Source organism: Zosterops lateralis, assembly GCF_965231275.1.
Source record: "Zosterops lateralis genome assembly, chromosome: 1".
Classification (NCBI taxonomy): Eukaryota; Metazoa; Chordata; class Aves; order Passeriformes; family Zosteropidae; genus Zosterops; species Zosterops lateralis.
In genome coordinates, this window is record NC_139762.1 from 100,072,990 (window position 1) to 100,091,308 (window position 18,319).

The 18,319-nt window shown below is 41.9% G+C and overlaps 2 protein-coding genes across 3 annotated transcripts in view; both read left to right on the forward strand.

Annotated features, from left to right (window-relative positions):
- The first annotated feature begins 31 nt into the window (after positions 1-31).
- The window catches only part of MPPE1 (metallophosphoesterase 1), a 32,059-nt gene continuing 13,771 nt past the window's right edge, over positions 32-18,319 (forward strand). Inside the window, exon 1 of the mRNA XM_083871194.1 lies at positions 32-75. The gene's annotated coding sequence lies outside the window, so the exon portion shown is untranslated. The remainder of the gene's footprint in view (positions 76-18,319) is intronic.
- LOC310915057 (uncharacterized protein) lies at positions 8,129-17,880 on the forward strand. Of its 2 annotated transcripts, XM_083871632.1 has the most exons (7): positions 8,129-10,546; positions 11,601-11,740; positions 12,339-12,419; positions 14,285-14,375; positions 15,052-15,238; positions 16,112-16,209; positions 17,503-17,880. In XM_083871632.1, the coding sequence occupies exons 1-7, from the start codon at positions 10,514-10,516 to the stop codon at positions 17,629-17,631; spliced, it is 759 nt and encodes a 252-aa protein (XP_083727758.1). In that variant the 5' UTR covers positions 8,129-10,513; the 3' UTR covers positions 17,632-17,880. The 2 variants fall into 2 exon arrangements, with proteins under 2 accessions (XP_083727758.1, XP_083727759.1); XM_083871633.1 differs by lacking the exons at positions 11,601-11,740; positions 12,339-12,419; positions 15,052-15,238; positions 17,503-17,880 and having other exon boundaries at positions 16,112-16,210.

The following is an 18,319-nucleotide window of genomic DNA, read 5'->3' on the forward strand; positions in this document are numbered from 1 at the left end:
AGCACAGCGCAGCACAGCGGGGCGGAGAGAGGCCGCCGCGGTCAATGGGGAAGGCGGGCCGGCTGCTGGCTTTGGGTGAGCCCCGGAGGCGCAGGAGGGCCGGGAGAGGCAGGGGTACCGCGGGGAGCTGCGCCGGGGCCGTGCCGACAGGGCGGGATGCGGAGGGCGGGGCGCGCAGGGGGGATGCGGAGGGCAGGATGCGGAGGGCAGGATGCAGAGGGCAGGATGCGGAGGGCAGGGATCGCCGCGCCGCCATCACCACGGCCGTGCCCCTCCTGACATGGCGCCGGGCCCGCCAGGCTGGGGCTGGGGCGCTCCTTTTCCCCTTGGGATGAGGAGGAGCAGCGGCGCTCCCAGGCCGGGCGGCCCCTCGGCGGCGGCGCTGCCCCGTGTCCCCAGGGCCATCCCACCGAACGGGGCCCGGCTGGCGGCGGTACCCCGGCTCTGGGGGAAAGGCTGGCATCGGCCATCGCGGGAATGAAAGGGAGAAGTGTGGGAAAAGCGGCCTCCGGAGTGGAAAGGCTCCCGACGTTTTAAAGTTCAGCATTTGTTAGTGCTCGGGAGTTCACGTGTGTGGTAAGAAATACACAGCCCTTTATATTTTTTTTCCCCTCGTCTTCGTGCGTCATTTTGGATTTGTCAAGGATGAGAAGAAGAGAATCCAAACCCCACTGTTCCAGAACCCGTATAGGACAAATTGCCATGCGGGCAGAGCGGGGAACAGAGCTGAGCGGTTCTAGACCCGCCTCTCGGAAGGAGGGCATCCCAGCATGAACGCACGCTTATGCAATACAGCAGCCAGACTGTTGTGCTTTAAACACCCAGTGAGTGTTGGGAACACACACTTTATCTGTCAGAGTGAGGCTTTTCCAAATGACTTGTTCTGATGCACACTTGGCATTGAATGGGAAAAAAGAGAGCCCAGGGACTGAATCCATCAGCGCAGCTTTTTGAAAGAGGCATTAGGTACATAAAGAGTATGAAATTTGTTATTGCCTTTCAGCACCTGCTTTGTGGTTGAGAGTTTCATTTCCAGGGCTAGAATAGAGATGCTTTACTGGCAAACACATATGCATGAAGAAAATTGCATAAAACCATCACTTACTATCTCTGAGTACAAAATTAATTAATTTCCTAGAGACTAAGCTAAATTAAATTGACTTGGGTATTCTCCTTAATGTAACAGACCCTAAATGCAGATCTATTTTCTTGTTTATCTTGTAGGACACAGATGACGTTGGGATGACAGGGACACTCTTGCCACAGGCAGTTCACAAAAATATTAGACACTTTTAAAAATTAAACACTTGGACCTTTTCCTTCTAAAGCAAGGGACTGAACTTTGTGGATTGTAGCACAAGAATTCAACTTCATTCTTTAAATTTCTAATCTGCACCCTGGCAGTGGATGCTACAAAGAGAGCAAGGCTGTTAGTGAAATATTTTTTAGTCCCCATTTTGAACCAGAAAAAAAATGGTAACAAACTCTAAGAAGGTGAATTAACTACTGCACAAAGTGCAAAAGTTTGGTTGAAGTATGAAGTGACGAGATTTTGTTGAATAAATCCTCACCAAATGTTTGTCAATCTTTCAGCTGAAGGGTTGTTTTAAGTCAGTTGTTTCCTCCAAATGCATGTCTGCCTTGTTCTTCTGTTAGATTAGTTTCCTGTAACCCTATAAACATGCAGTATATTTTGGACTAGTATAGAATGGAATTGCTCTGGATTCTTCCCTAATCTGAGTTTCCTCTAGGTTTTGGAAATTTGTGCTTTTTATTGCTGCCATAGCATGAGGCATCCTCAGGACCTTCTCTAGAGAGCTTTTGTGCAGGGCCAGATGGGTAAATGTATTTCCTGGTGAGATTTGTGGGCTACTGAGATGTAGTATAGACAGCTTTAACTTTGGTGAAAAAGATGTACAGTTAATCATGGCTTTGCATTGTAGGAAGCATCTCAGACCATGATAGAAGTGTTTTCTGTATTTTTCCTTGAACTACAAAGTTTTAGTAACTGAATTTACCAACAATAAAAGTTTATACCCATTGCTGAAACAGGTTAGATCCTATTCTGATGCAGTTCAGATGGTTTCCTCCCCTATGCCTTGGGTCTGCCTCAATGCCTGAAGATTTGTTCTTATTAGGCTGCTACAGGGGCATTTAGATGGCTGTTTAAGGCATGTTTTGAAAGTGGGCAGTGTGGATGCAGTAGGCAGGATGCACAAGTATCCCCACTGAAGGTATCTACAGAAAGTTACACATAACATCACAGAGAAGTACTGTTGCAAAGAGGGGGAAGTGCTCTCCTCAATATTTTTCTTAGCAGGAGTATGTCCTCTTTCTAAGTGATGTCTGGAAAATAAGCATTTGGACAGTAGAATTTCCCCAACCTTCTCTTCATTCTGGTGGTAGAGGAGTGGCAATAGAGTCACCAGAGGCTGAACTTGGGAGGCTAGAATATCTGAATGAGCCCTCTTTTTTTTTTAAGATTTGCTGCAGCTATATGGCTTGTGCAGGTAGATTTAAAACAGAATTAGAAGGCCAGCAAAGAATACTTCTTAGAAAATCAGTGGCTGCAGCTAGTATTTTAAGACCTTCCAAAAAACTGCAAAAAAATACAGCTGCCTGTAAGGCCTTTAAATGGTAATATTTCTCTTTATCATTCTCCCAGTCCATGATAACTGCTTATTTATAACTTTTCTGAAGTTTTTTTTCAAACCTTCCTTAGCCTAGACCTGCCCAGGCAGTGTGAGCTTCCTCATGTGAGCTGCTGGCTGATTTTAAATATCCATTCACCTCTGAGCTGGTTGAGACTGCTCTCTGCCTTGCTGGATCAGACTCTTGGCTCATCTTTCATAACTGCCAAGGTCTTTCATAACCTCTGATCTTTCATAACCCCACAGGCTAGCCAGTTCCTCTCACATGCCTTTCGTAACCTACACAAACGCCACGTGTTTAATCTCGTCCACTTGGAATAGGCCCATCCTGATGAACCTGAAATACAAGTGTTTCTTGGGTGCTTTGTCTGCCTCAGTCCTCCTGAGCTGCAGCCAGATTTGTGTGGGTGTCAGACTTCCTTCCTTGAGACAATGAATGCTCAGTGGAGGGGAAAACCTGTTCTCTCTGACCTCAGAGGAGAAAAGGGAGCCTAGTCATGGCTTTCCTCCTCTGCTGGGGTGTGAAGCCCTAATTGCCTTAGGTATGGCTCAGCTGGGGGTGGCAGTTTCCTTCCCTTGCTGTCCCGATCTGCTGTGCAGTGTCCATCGCACGGCTGCTCCAAGGGACACACGGGTCCCCACCGCCGTCTGCCCGGAGCAAAACCCAGCGTCACTCCGTGGGGAAGCTGCTGCAGCTGGAATTGGTTTAAATCTGCCTCAGCAGACAGCTTGCCATTCTCTACTCCGACAGTAATTGCAGGTTGCAGTGATGCAATGAAATAGGTTGTAGTTTTGCAGAGAGAGGGTGACCTCGCTGTAGCTACCTGGCCGTCGACGTGGAATCCTCAGATGCCCTCCAGTGTGGATCTTTGTCATTTCATGGGTTTGATGGATCTTTGTCACTTCATGGGTGTGACGGATGATCTCCTAACAGGGAATAAAATGGGAGGACAAATGTATAAGCTTTAATAAAAAGAGAGGTGGAAAAAAAATAAAAAGGAAGGAATCTTTTGTAATTATTAGCCTGAGTGCAAAAGAGCGTTTCCTTGGTGTGACAGCCAGAGGCTTGCTGTGCTGTTATTAAAGTGAGCTTCAGTGGGAATCCATGCAGATGGCTTTTTTACCCAGCATAGGATTATATTGGATTAGTCATATAAAATTGTTGTTTACCATCTCTAGCCCTTTTCCCCATAGCTTTTATCAGGAATCTCACGAAGCATGTAGTTTGAGCCTGCCTTTAAGAGGTAACCCAGATGAGCAGCTTTTTGTTTGTGTAAACTGCTACAATGTTGTAGTTTAATGTAATCCTAATGTTGCAATGAGAGATTTTATACCTGATAAAAGAGGCTGTTTGGCCTAGATTTTCCTTTTGCCTACAAGAAGGGAAGTTAGATCTCCTTAGTTAGTAAGAAGATGCTCACTCTTGCTGGACTCCCCTGAAGAGCTGTGCTGATCTCACTTCTGCTCCATCAGAGACAATAAGGAATTCCTAAGACTGGCACTGTGTTTTATAATGCTTGCTAATGAGTCATTTATGGCATGCTTGATTAATGCACTGTTCTGAGTGGTGTATGAGATATTTCCTGTGCTTCCTTTCTGTCATGCAGAGCCATACTCTGACCATCTTTCATCTCTGTGTCTAGAAGGCTCAGGGATCACTGCCTAGACACAGTCCACATTTTCCCTCCTGCCACAAACTAACAAACTGTCTTAAACATGCAGTGCAAGGTTCTCCCTTTAGATCTACCTTGAAGGTTGGTTATAACAAGGAAACTTTTTTCACTTCAAGGTCCAACAGATAGCTCTACTGGTAAAATGGCATCATTCAGTTTGTTTTGGAGTTTTCAGACTCGCTCTGTCATCTTGGGAAATTTTCCCTTCCAGGAGGTATGGCTGCAAGAACTTTCCTGAGGTGTGAGTGCCTTTGATTCTACAGTGAGAGATGTTTTTCTTCTCTGTAAGGGGTTCTGTGACAAGGTAATACAGTTCCCAAGCTGTTACTCTTTTCCCTAGACCACGTCTGTGGGTGTAAAATAAAACGGTATTTTTCCCTGGCCTTGAAAGGAGAAGCAGCAGACTGCCACATGCATGCCAGTATTGTTTTTTAATCCACTGAAAACACTGAACATTATCCACTGAAAACAACCTAGTGTTTTAACCTGATGTTTCTGTTACTGAAGGGGATACAGAACTTCTGTCAGTGTGCTGCTGTGACAGGGGTGCCTGTAGCCTAATTTGGTTTAATAAATATTGCCTCTGGTTTTGTCAGCCTTTAAGATTAAATTGACTTTCTTATTTATTATGAGAAAGTATTTTATTGTTTCTAGTTAAATGGTCACCTTTAATCCAGTCATGTCTTGGTGCTTTTCCTCTTGATATGCAAGAAATGTTCATGAACTGAACTCAACTTCTGCTTTTAGCCAAAGTGGTTGTGCTGGGGCTTGAGAAAACCAGACTGCTTCTCCCTGTTTCAGGGAAGGTTCCTGAACACAAACAGGATTATTACTCTGTGACCAAAGATCTAAACAAGATGGGCAAAGGGCCTTTTTCCCATGTTGGCCATTTTGTTCAAGGTTGTTCCATGGCTTTTCAACTGGCATTTGTCTGTGAGACTGCCAGCCCCAGTTGGCCACAGAGCATACCAGGCAGAAAAATCACAGAAGTTTTGCCATCTTCCAGCCTGAAAGGGACTCAGGAAGAAGTCACTGCTGACACAGTGGGTGGATGGAATAAAAGAGATTAATTTGGGGCAGGTTGAAATTTGTACATGATTTACAAAGGCATGTAGATGGTCGTAGGAAAAATTTAATTCCTGGAAAATGAGATGAGGATGGTAGCTCTCTCTGGGGGTTGAAAGGACACATATTGACCTTTAATCCATGTATAAAAAAGGCTACACTTGGGAGTTATTGTAGGGTTGCATCAGGTAATCCCATGCTTATATATTTTCTGACAGATCAATGATTTTGGAGTACATGGAGCTGAAAAAGAGCAAAACGGGTCACATTGTTGCTGTTTGGCAGCAGGAGGCTCAGCACCACTGGAATCAATGACATTTTCATTTGTGTGACCCAGCATGAAATGTGTCTTTGTTCATACCAAATGACATTAAAACAAAAGTGCAATGAGAAAAGATTGTGTTCAACAAAGGAGTTGTTGTTCCCTACAATAATAATGTAGGGAAATAATTCTGTTGTCACTGTTTACAGTGGAAAACATCTTAGTAGCATTTCATACATTCACTGTCACTGAGTTTTTAAAAAATAATGTATTGTTAGGATCTCTAGAAAATTAACGTTTCCTAATCAAGTACACATCAGTCTTTCATCATTTGTATAAACAATGGGGTTTTTTGTACACATATAGGCTAACATTAGCTTTTTGATTTTCATATTCTGATGTCCAGTGCTATGCACCAGCCTTGGGCCAATTTTACAAATTGATGGAGTACCTTTAATTTGGAAGAATGGATGTCCATTTTGAAGTGGAGCCTCTCAAACTAAATGGCAATTTTGAAGATGTTTGATCATAATGTGCATGATTAAACCAACAAGACTTCAGCTGTAGCTCTTCCCAAGAGTTTCAAGATACAAGTAGGGTGTTTTTTTTGTGTCATTTGGGTGGATCAATGTTTGCTTGACAAAATCTGCATCTTACAAAAACTCCTTACAGGTCTAGCTGCATAGTTGGGAAACCTGTCTATTGTCTGCTTCCTCCATCTGTCTTCAATTCCCCTGCCAGGCATGGAGAAGTGAGAAGGAAGGAGGCTGCATGGCTTGCTTTCTAGGTCAGAAACCAGGAATTCTTGTTTCCCTTTTAGCTCTGTTGGTCTATTTCCCAACTTTTTTGTGTTCTACTGGTAACAAACAGTTTCTGAGTTTTCTTGAAAACACTTGGGTCTTAAAAACTGTGCTTAGCTGCACTGTCATCTCCTGGGTAAGCAGGAGAGCAGCAGTGTGCCCAGAACTGGTTGTTGTGTTGCTAGAAGAGCTGGGGAAGCTGGTCTGCAGGTTTCACACATGAGAATCACAGTGGGTCATCTGGTCCAACCTCCCTGCTCAACCAGGGCCATCCCAGAGCACACAGCAGAGGATTGTGTCCAGATGGTTTGTGAATATCTCCAGAGAGGGAGATACCATAACCTCTCTGGGCAATCTGTTCCAGTGCACAGTCACCCACACAGTAAAATTCTTCCTCATATCCAGGTGGAACTTCCTGTGCATCGGTTTCTGCCATGGCTTCTTGTCCTATTGCTTGGCACCATTGAGAATATCCTGGACACCCCTGCTTTAAATATTCATACACATTGATGGAGTCCCCTGTCAGTCATCTCTTCTTGAAGCTGAATAGTCCCAGCTCCCTCAGTCTTTCAAGTGTCCCAAGACTCATCATGGGCTTGTTTTCTCTGCTATTTCTGATATAAGTTGTTCTCTGAGTGGTGCCTAGCGCTGCCTTTTCTATGCCTGCTCTGGTTTCTGCAGAATCCCTGAATTCATCCATCTAGGCTTTTTGTTTTACTTCTACACCCACAGTATTTAAAAAAAAAACCTGAACAACCCAAAACTCCAAAAGCAAACACCTGGGTACTGTAGGATTGTTAAGTCCTGTTGAGCCTTGTACATACTTTGTACTATTATTCCTTGATATTTGTATTATTCCTTGATATTCAAGTAGTCTTGTCTTGTATGGTATAAAGTGATTTTGACTACTGACATTCCCAGCACTGAGGAAACAACTGTTTTCCTACTTGTACTGTCTACAGTGAGATATTGGTGTGCAGGATATGCTGGAGTCCACTGTGCTGATCTCTGTCCACTGCACTCTTACAATTCAGCTTCTCTTTATCACTGGAAAAAATATTTCTGAAGTAATTTTACGAAGTTTTGCAAAATATTGGAATCTCTGTTATATCAGAGTGTGTTTTCTTCTAAATCAATAACTTAGATTCATTGAAATGGTGGCCTGGAAGGGACTTTTTGTCTACTTACTCTATGTCACTGTGCTGTGCATAATAGGTGTATTCAAAGTCATGCCTGATCATTCTCTGTTTATTAAAGTATGTATTTTTCTCTTTGATGTCAAGAATTTTTCCCTCATCTAGTTGAAGGGATGAGAGCTGTCTACTCTGTTAGACAGTAACTATTTGTGCTCATTTTCCTCTGGAAGACACAGGAAACAATTACTACTGCCCTTTACACTAACCAAAGACAAAGTCAGAATGATTCTGATTTCAACACCTCCTGATATGCTGTATTTCCTTCAGTATGTTTTATTCCTGTTTTACAGACTCCTCAGGACCTCACCTGTTTTGTTTGTTTTGGAGAAACCAGAATAAAACTGAGTAACTACATCTCAGGGTATTGCTACTGAAAATGGGATTTCCCTTTCCCTACACCACCATTGCATTGCTGGCTGGTTTACTTTTTCCAAGTTTACTTTTTTTCCTTGCTGCTACTGCAGTTAGTTACATCCAGCTGTCCTTTTACCAAGAAGTGATCTCGTGGTTTCCACAGCATGAACTGTCCATTGCTAATTCATTCCATGTTAGTTGGTGATTAAAGTAGCAGTTTTGATGCCAGGCAATTTGGAGTCAAAGTGATCTGTCAGAGGCTCCAGCAATTAGCAGTGTTGGGTGGCTGCTCCTATGGAACCAATACAGAAGTCTTCACAGGCAGGATTCCTGGCAGCAGGTAACATCATGGGCAAGTCCTTCCCTCACGCAGACTCTCAGGTTGCTGGCAGCCTCAGAGCTGGGATCTTGTGTCCATTCAGCTCAGCACAGTCAAGGCTGAGCTGAATACAGACAAGGCTTTCACCTTTCATTGTGTGAAGTTCAAGAAGTTGACCGGATGGGTGAATGGTTGAGAGTGAAGGAGGGGAGATGCCAGGTTGTGCCCTGGAGCCAGAGGTGTGTGACGCTTCCCTTAATCTGATTACAGTTCCAGTTCCTGCTCACAGCCCATCCTCACCTGTCTCCTGCCATGATTTTGGTGAACTGTCGACTCACAAGGAGGCAGTGATGAGCTCCTGTCATGTCCACACCCTCTTCCCAGGCACGACAGGCTGAGAAAGCTGGGGCTGTTCAGACCTCACAGCAACCTGCCAGCATCCAGGGGCCTACAGGGAAGCCAGAGAGGGACTCTTTGCCAGGAACAGTAGTGATAAGATATTCCTCGGAATAACGGGTACCAACTGAAAGGGGAAATTTAGGCTGGATATTAGGAAGAAGTTCTTCTTTGTGAGGGTGGTGAGGCACTGGAACACATTATCTAGGGAGATTGTGGATGCTTCAACCCTGGCCAGTGTTCAAGGAGCTCTGAGCAACCTGGTCTGCTGGGAGGTGTCCCTGCACAGGGCAGCAGGTTTGGGACTAGATGATGTTCAAAGGACCCTTTCAACCCTTAGCATTCTATAATTTTCTATAATTTTGTAATTGTTTCTGTGCAAAATTGCCAGGCACTGAAATCAGGTGGGCTACATGGGCAAGATGGAGGGGCAGGTGGCATCTGGCAACATTTCATACAAAAAAAAAAAAAAGAAAAGAAAAAAGGAAATGTGATGTGCTTTAAGAAATGAGTGAGGCAAGATTTTGTACAAAGACAGAAGATGCAGAGAACAAGACTTAGATTTGAGACCTAGTGAATAAGAGAGGAACAGGAAAGGTTTTAAACTGCCATTAACAAAGGCTTGGAAGACCAGCAGGCAATAATCACTGCTTTGGATCAGTCTTGCTGTGACAGCTGGTCTTCCTGAGGCTGGTGAGTGCCTGCTGTTGGTATGGTGTCTGTAAGGTCCAGTCCTGAAGGTGGAACACTTCTGTCCTGCCTGTGTGCCCTGCAGCCTGGTCTGCCACAAATACCGGAAAAATAAAAACCCAAATCACAGAAACACAGACTGGGTCAGGTTGGGAGGTACCACAGTGGGTCATCTGCTCCAACCTCCCTGCTCAACCAGGGCCATCCCAGAGCATATGGCACAGGACTGTGTCCAGGTGGTTCTCAAATATCTCCTGTGAGGGAGACTCCACATCTCTCTGGGTAACTTGTTCCAGTCTGTGGTCATCCCACAGTAAAGAAGTTCTTCCTCATATCCAGGTGGAACTTCCTGCAGGTCAGTTTGTGCCCTTTGTCCTATTGCTTCGCACGACTGAGAAGAACCTGGCTCCATCCTCTTGGCACTCTCCCTTTAGATATTTATACACAAAAAGCGAAGCCCAGCAAGTAGCAGCAGCAATAGCAAGCACCACCAGCTCCAAGGATACAGCCCCTGCTCCCCAGGGCATGACCAGGCCCGCTGCCGTCCCCAGCCGGGGGGTGTCACCGGGACAGCCCGTTCCTGTTGTGATGGGGAGATGCAGAACCTGCTTTTGCACAGATCCCTCACTGGGCGCGTGTTGGTGTATCCGTGCAACCTGCGGCCGGCAGAGTTCTCAATCCTCCCCTCGGCCGGTGCCTGTTTGTCACGGAATCACAGAACAGGCTGCGATGGAAGGGACCCGGCAGGATCATCGAGTCCAACTCCTGGAGAATCACACCCCCCACCTGAACCTGTGTACAACACTAATGGCAATTTAAAAAGGGACTGGAGTGTTTTCCCGCCGGCTGCGCTGGCGGAGCCCTCAGGGCGGCCTCGGGCAGGGAGAAGCTCCATTCCTGGGCCCCGGGACGGCGGCGGCGCACCCGGAATACGTCACCGTCGCTCGGCTCTGACGTCCCTGCTCGCGGCCTATCCCGGGGCCTATCCCGGGGCCCCTCCCGGCCTATCCCGGGGCCTGCCCTGGTGTGTCCTGGCCCCCTCCGGCCTGTCCCGGCCTATCCTGGGGCCCGTCCCGGCTAGTCCCGCCCGCTGCCCCGCTGCTCGCTATGGCGCTGCCCGTCGTGCACAGGTGCCTCCAAGTGAGTGCGGCCCCGGCCCCGGGAGCCCCGGCCCGGGAAGGCGCGGGAGGCTCGGCAGGCTCGGCTGGGCCGGGTTTGCCTTCGGCGCCGAGCTCAGGCTGGGAGCGCTACCGGGGCTGGGTGCTGGCCCGGGGCTTCGGGTGTACTCAGTACTCTGTAGGATAAGGCAGTATAGTTAAAAAAAAAAAAAAAAAAAAAAAAAAAAAAAAAAAAAAAAAAAAAAAAAAAAAAAAAGTCTATCTATCTATCTATCTATCTATCTCATCTGTCTATCTATCTCAATATATATATATCAATATATATCTCAATACATATCTATCTATCAATATATATATTTCCATATACATAAAAATTAGCTTTTTATATGTAGGTACAAATATATACACATGTCCACACATGCACACACTTATATACGTATGCATGCACTATATAGTTGTATATGTTCGATATATAACTGTAAATATATAGTATTTAATTAGTAACATATATATAATATATTGCCTTATGTATAGCTTTATATATTGAATATGCAATATATATAGAGCTATATATTGCCTCATATTACTATAATATACAATACATATTTTATATTATATATATATATATATATATATATATATATGACTGCGTGCAAGAAGTTCAGCCAGCGTGGCTTGTCTTTTTGTCTCTGGTGAGGTTAAATCAAAAAGAAGCACCATCTTAGTTGCAGAGCTGATGTTTATAGTTTAGGAGTGTAACTTGAATGTTTTGTCACTCTGTGATTAATTTTACATGCAAAACCAGTTCCCTACATTCCTTAATGAATTCTGAAATTATATTAGACACCTTTAATAGATACCTGTTAAAGAAGCTTTATTGTAGTCAAATGTTCATAAAATTGGAAGCCAGTTGTTTTTCCTGCCATTTTCCTTTCAGATGCTTCTGTGGTTTAGGAAAAACATAGTAAAGTTTTTGGGAGAGGATTTTAATTTGATTTTAATTTTAATCAGCTTAAATAATATTTGATTTGAAAGTGTTCCTTGATTTTTCATTTTTCAATTCTCTTTCTTTTCAGCTCACTGATGAAAATGAGCAATTAGTCAAGAAGGTGAAAAAACTACACATAAAAAATAAGGAGCTAGAAAATAATCTGGGTCAGATCCAAGAGCAGCTGTATCTGCAGCAGATAATGCGTGTCTGTGGCACAAGCAGAGAGTAAGAATTGTCAAACGTTTCTCTTTTGCCTCAAAGGAAGTGCAGCATTTCAGGGCTTTTATTTTCATGTCCTTAAGATGAGCTAGGCATTATCTGGTCTGTATCTTTTAAGGAGCCATCTGTGAACAGGATGGTGGGGTGGAAAATGCTGGAGGCCTGTAAGGGAACAAAGGACATCTGGGGCATTTGTACAAAATTTATTGTAGTGAAGGAAACCGTTTTAATGTTAAAAACTGGTACTCCTGCTTAGCCAATTTGCTCTCTCTGTCAAACTGCAAAGGCTTTTACACTATTTTTCCACCAAAAAGTAGTGAGATACAGATAAGTTGAGTGGCACCAATTCTGTCTAAAAGATTTAGAACCTAAGGACCTGAAAACCTGCAGGGCTTGTGGTTTGGAGAGTGTCCTGCCAGGATTTAGATACTGGCTCACAAAAATCTTCCAAGGTGTAAGTTTTGGTGTATTTATGATCCTGCCTGGAAACCTCTACTATAAAACCAGACTGCAAAGTAACTTGGTCTTTTTCAGTTGCTTTGTTTAATCCATTTAAACCTGTGAAATATGTTTTTATGAAGCTCTTGTGTTTGTTTCAATTAAGTGTTCAGGTTCAAACAGAAACCCATTTATGGCATAAGGGTGGAGACAGCAAGGATCTGGTTCTAGAGAGTGACAGTGTCAGGTGAGTTCTTGGAAGCTGCTTCTTCACAGAATTATTCTCTGTAGTGTAGAAAATGCTCATGGCTAAGTCAGTTGATTTTTTTTAAGCTGTTATGCAAGTGGCTTTCAGCCTTTGAAACAATGGGAAATCATTCACATTTTAAAAATAACTACAAAATCTTGGATTAAACTTGAAAATAGCACTGAGCAAAGAAAAAATGGTTTTCTTTCTCAAGTAGTTCATTGAGGAAAATTCAGTGAGCTAGGAACCTCCTTCATGGGTCTGTGCACACATATGGTCTTTTTTGTAGATTTTTAACCTCTAATTTTGTGGTTTCATCTTCTATTTTGTAGAACCTTTCTCAGCTCATTTTATATTGCTCAGTGTTATGTGCATATAAAATTTATGGGCTGGTACTGTTTTCAAAACAAGCTAGAGAAGCAGTTCTACTTTTCAGTGTAATAATTTTAGAGTTGAGCCACTACTTACTATAGTTTGCCAATAAGTGATAGAAGTAAACTCTTGTAACTGCTTTTCTGAAGCAAAAGCTACAATTTTGTCTTTAAGAAAAAATATACTGAAACATTTTAACAACTAGTCAAGCTACGTAAAATATTGCTCCATCCCTCTATGACTTGATTGTATAATTGTAGAATTTTAGGTTGCTCATCCCTTCAAAGGTTGCTTTTTGTCCACTTACATAAATGTGGATCTTACACAAATCTCTGTTGCTCTTTGGCCAAATGCCCTGTTTTTGATGTTTCCTTTAGGTGGCTCTAGAAGACTCTTTTTTTTTTTTTTTTTTTTTTTTTTTCTAATATCTTTGCAGTGTGCTGGAGTCTCTTTGCAAGCTATGTAACTATGTAGGAAGGCTGGGTGACTGGCTCTGAGCTTGAAATGAGATCCTAGTTAGGTGCTCATGCAGAGGAAGTCCAAGTTAGTCTTTGAATTGAGTGCTGTACCTGCCTTGTGTTAGATTGCACGTAGATAACCTGGCCTAGCTTTTTGTTTCTAGCATCTGTTTGTGTGTTCTTTCACAAAGCTGTGCTGTGCTACACTATTGCTCATCCTGCTTGTGGTATGCAGTCATGGCTTGTTATGAATGGCAGCTCTTATTGTAATTCCTAAAAAAATAGGAAAAATATCTGCTCATGTCCATCAGTTAAATTGTGGGCCCTGTGTATGTTGGCTGAATGCTGTGAAACATGGTAGGAAATTAGTACAGCAGAACTTGATGGAAAATAATATCAGAGGGAAAGCTAACAGCCCTAATCATTTTATTTGACATTTATTTTACCCACTCATTTTCACATAGATTTCATTCACTCATATCCTCACACCCACACACTTGGAAGCAATGAGGTGTTTTGTGCAACACAGAGAGCTGGGAACTGCCTCATGTGTCCTCATCGTGGGTTCTTGGTTGGTGCTGGACAAACTTCTAAAAATCCTCTAGGAGTGTCCTTTTGCTATTCCTGTTGTGCTAATGGGGAGAGGAATGATGTATGTGACACGCTGCAAAGTCACTGCAGGTTCCTGCTGCTGCTCTCTTCTCTCAAGGAGTGATTTGCACTGAGGTTTAATCAGAGTGTGACCATGTGTGCTGGACAAAAACAATGGGGTCCTCAGTCTGGCTGAGTAAAAAGGATTCTTTGCCATCCATACAGACCATTCTTTTAACTTGCTTTGTTGTTTTTCTGGTGCTTTCTGTGTTGACAGCCACATTTCATTCACTGCCATCCTGAATATTTCTGTTACGAGTCTCTGCAGCACAGCTACAGCCCAGGTGGTCTCTGTGGGGCATCTCTAATACTTTTACCATAAATGATGCCACATTTTATTGTCTTTCATGTTTTACAGCAATTTATGCATTTCTTCTGTTTTAGTCTCCTTCAGATGTATAATGAGCTACAGAAACGTTATGTTAAAGAAACCAAAACAAACAAGGAGCAAAGTGAAGCAATTAAAAATCTCACTGTAAGTAAAATTTGTAGGAACTGGTATCTAACAACCAAACATAAGCTTTTAGGGAGACTGAAAAGTAATTCTTACATTTGTCAAATGAGACCATGCTTTTCTTTTTATACTTAGTTTCCCATGACAGGGATAATGGAGGGTAGCCTGTAGTTCCCTTTAAAAGTGAACTCTGTCAATCATGTATCTGTAGCAGAAAGCTGTCTCCCCTTTCCTTGCTTTTTTATTTACTCGTGCACCTACCCCTCCTTCCAAGTGTATATGCCTCTTTTGCACCAGCCCTGGTATTTTTCTGCATGTGTCATGAGCTGATTTTTCTCAGAAATTCAGTAGAAGGCAAACCAAATGAAGACAAAGAGTCTTCTTTGTGGTAGCAAGGTCTGTGGCTGTGCAAAGAGTCTGGTGTCACAACTGGAGTGAAGGTGGGGTTGTGTGGCCAGGAGCAGTTCTAGAAGCTTCAAGAGAATATTGCCTCTTCAGGCATGGATTGAGCATTGCAGCTGACCAGTCTGATTTCCTCATATGTGCTTTGATTCTTTTTTTCTTTCAGACCTTTTGGGTGAATGTAGTTTTTAAATCTGCAATTGAAAGCTCCAGGTTTGCATCTGGGATATGTTCCCAGCTGTATGCAGTTGAACTGTGTTTTTTCTATGCATTTTTAAAAACATTGTCTTGACAGATTAAAATTAATGAGCTAGAGCATAATCTTCAAGAGCAGAGGCAAAGAATTGAGCAACTGGAATGTAAAAAGGTTTCTTGGAAAACTGGTGCCATTTCTGGAAAACGAAGTCAAACCCCAGAGGGAGGAGTAACTTCTCACAGGGACATGTCTGCAAAGGAGGAATCCTGTTGCAGTAGATACTTAGGTAATGGTACAGTTAATTCTGGTGATGCTCCTTCCAGTACCCCCAGCAGAGAGAATGCGTTTTATTTCTGATCTAGAGGCCACTCCAGGCCATTTCTTCTTCAACCAGCAGTATCTAAAATGTTTTCTTCATTTTTGAAAACCTGTCACATAAAAATGGTTTTTTGTAATTTAGGATTCTGCCTTGCCTTTGTTTAAAATGTTTGTTGTTTTGTCTTTTTCTGAAACTGTTCCATTGTTATAATCAGGGGTGGGAGTTTGTGGCTGTATTTAGTGCTGGTATTTATTCTAGTGAGATGTATCTGTGCAGATCTCTTCGTAGTGGTGTTTACTGCACCTGGCTTTGGTTTTCAGACACTGAGACACAGAATAACCTGTTTTTAGCCTTAAAACATTGGACAAACCTGGACAGTGCTGATTTCAGTGCTTTCTTCCTCACATAAGTAAATCCAGAACTTAAGATGTGATCTTCTTCCACTTCAAAGCATAGAAAAGAGATGGATGAGATCATATAATGTAGGTGTAATTTTCAGGAAATGTGCTATCAGCAAGGGCTGAAGTGTCCCTCTCATAAGCCTGAAAAAGGTAATCAAGGCGTGTGATGTGTGTTTTGTGGATTGTAAAATAAAATAATCCCACATTCTAAGAATCTGGCAGATTCAGATTATCCAACTGGCAGATCCTGATATCTTTCATAGTACCTGGGAATATGCTGGGCCAATTCTTAAGAATAAATTACTGTATGAAAAAGGTTGTTTAAGAAGCTGAACTATAATATCACAAGAGGTAGGCAGCTCTTTAGCTGTAATATGATTCATATGAGGGGGAGGTTGACTGTAATGGTTGAACTCTACATTTTTTCATTTGAATATAGAGCTATTGTTGAAGGAGATTAAAAAGCTGAAGAAAGAAAATGGAAAATTGTCTGCAGAAAAGAAAGCACTAAAAAATGAATTAGCTGGATTAGACAAGGTAATTTATTTTAAGACAAGCTTAACAGTAGGTGATTTTTGAAAAACTTTTTTGCCTGAGCTGAAACTTCTTTAGGGTGAGCATCTGTTGTTATCAAGTAAAATACATTAAAAAATGGTGTATAGCATTCTGAGAGACATGGGAATGAATGACTCCTTGAAACATCCAGGTCCTAAAGGGCTGCTCAGCTAAGAAAGACTATTTTCTCTTGAACTTAAACATGTCAAAGTTATGCCTCTGACAGAACTCCAGGTTTAGGGAGGGCAGAGGCTTTTGAATTTTTTGTTGTATCTATAGGTGTAAAAAGTGAAAATGTGAACATTTGGTAATTTTTAAAGTTATGTAACAAGATGATGAAATCTTACCTAACTATAGAAGACTCAGTTTAATTTACTGACATAAGGTTTAATTTTCAGCAAGAAATTGTTTAACTGATTTTTGCTTGTTCCTCAAGTTTTTGTTTTTTTTTTTAAATAATCTCTTTTCTTACCTTGCGGTCCTTTCTCCCAAACTAAATAACATTATGGTGTTAATTGCAGGGGTAACAGTAAAAGAGGGTGATAGTTCATTGGATATTTAACTTGCAGGACATTAAGCCAGGGTGAGTTCTAGATCCCTGTGTTTGGGAATCAGGGACAATGTGTGGCTGAGAGCTTCATCTTGCAAGAGAGAGATACATGAAGCTGTGGTTGTGGCTTTTTTATCACTGGTCCCTTTTTAAGGTACTTTTAAGTCACTGTATATTATAGCTTATATATTGTAGCTGTTCATTTAAAAATTGTGGAAGAATAGAGAGGAGAATGTCAAATATAGATGGTTAGATGTAGATACACTGTTATTTTGGTAGCTAGAACATTCGAGGACTGGTGAAAAAAAGTCTTGGGTGATTATACTCTTCTGTCCATATATTTCCCAACCATTTCTGATTTCACTTACAAAGGATCAGGATGTGACATTATTCCCTTGGCATACTGGAATGTCATTTTGTAGCTGTCTGGTAAATCCATATTTTTTCTTTTTAAAAAATAATCCATCCTATTATTAGTTTGTATTCCAGTCTCTAACAGAACTTGAACTCTGCTTGGGTGTTCAGGGCAGAAATCATTAAATTATTACTTAAGGTTGTAGTTGGTTGCTGTATCTTGCCATAGCTGTTTTTGCATAACTCAGCCATACTCTGGTAAAAAATATAGAAAGTGTCTTTGAACTCGGGAATGATTGAGCTGCTGACTAGCTCTTACTGAGAATGTCTTTGAAAAAAAGTTTAAGGTGAATATTTTTGGGTTTTTCTAGGATTTTTTTGAAGAGGTAGAAGATCTAAAACGTGCTGTACAGGAATCAGTGAAACTGAACAATGAGTATGAAAAGTGCTTGAAACAAATAAGTGTAATATATGGACTTCCTTTTACAGCACATTTGTAACTACTGGGTAATTTAATGCCAGGTAGAGTTTCTGCATATTTTTTATACTTATATATTTTTTATACTTACTGCAACATTTTAACCTACCATTAGTTAAGTGGTACCACAGTTTGATAATATAGATTCAGTAATGTGATCTCAATATGACAAGTGCTCAGAAACGTTGTATTTTGTGATTTTTTTGTTGTTTTTTTTGTTGTTTTGTTTGTTTATACGTTTTTGAATAAACTGTGAGCTGCATAACTTCAACTGAGTTTCAAACTCATGTCTTTCACGCTTGCGGAATATGTTCTGATTGTGGGTGTTTATGGGAATGGAATAAAATTGTTTTATTTTGCAGAATTTCCCAATTTATCTCTTTCTGTAAGCTACATAAAATTAAAGTGTATGTGTAGATTTGTCAGTCTGTGTGAATTTCAGCCCTAAGGATGTGCTAATGCAAACAGAAATTAATTCTATCATTAAATTATTGCAGAGGGGTTTCTTAAAAGACAAATGCTAAATCTCTGCTTGGAATTTTTCTTCAATCCCAATAATAAGTGGAAAATTGTGTATGAAGGAAGGATTTAGTGCTCAGAATTGGAAAGTGTATTCAGAGCATTTTGCATCGTCAAGAGAAGAATTCATCAGAAGCTCTTTTTTTTGATTAAAGAGTGAGGTACTCGAAGAACTCTGGTATTTGAAGAGC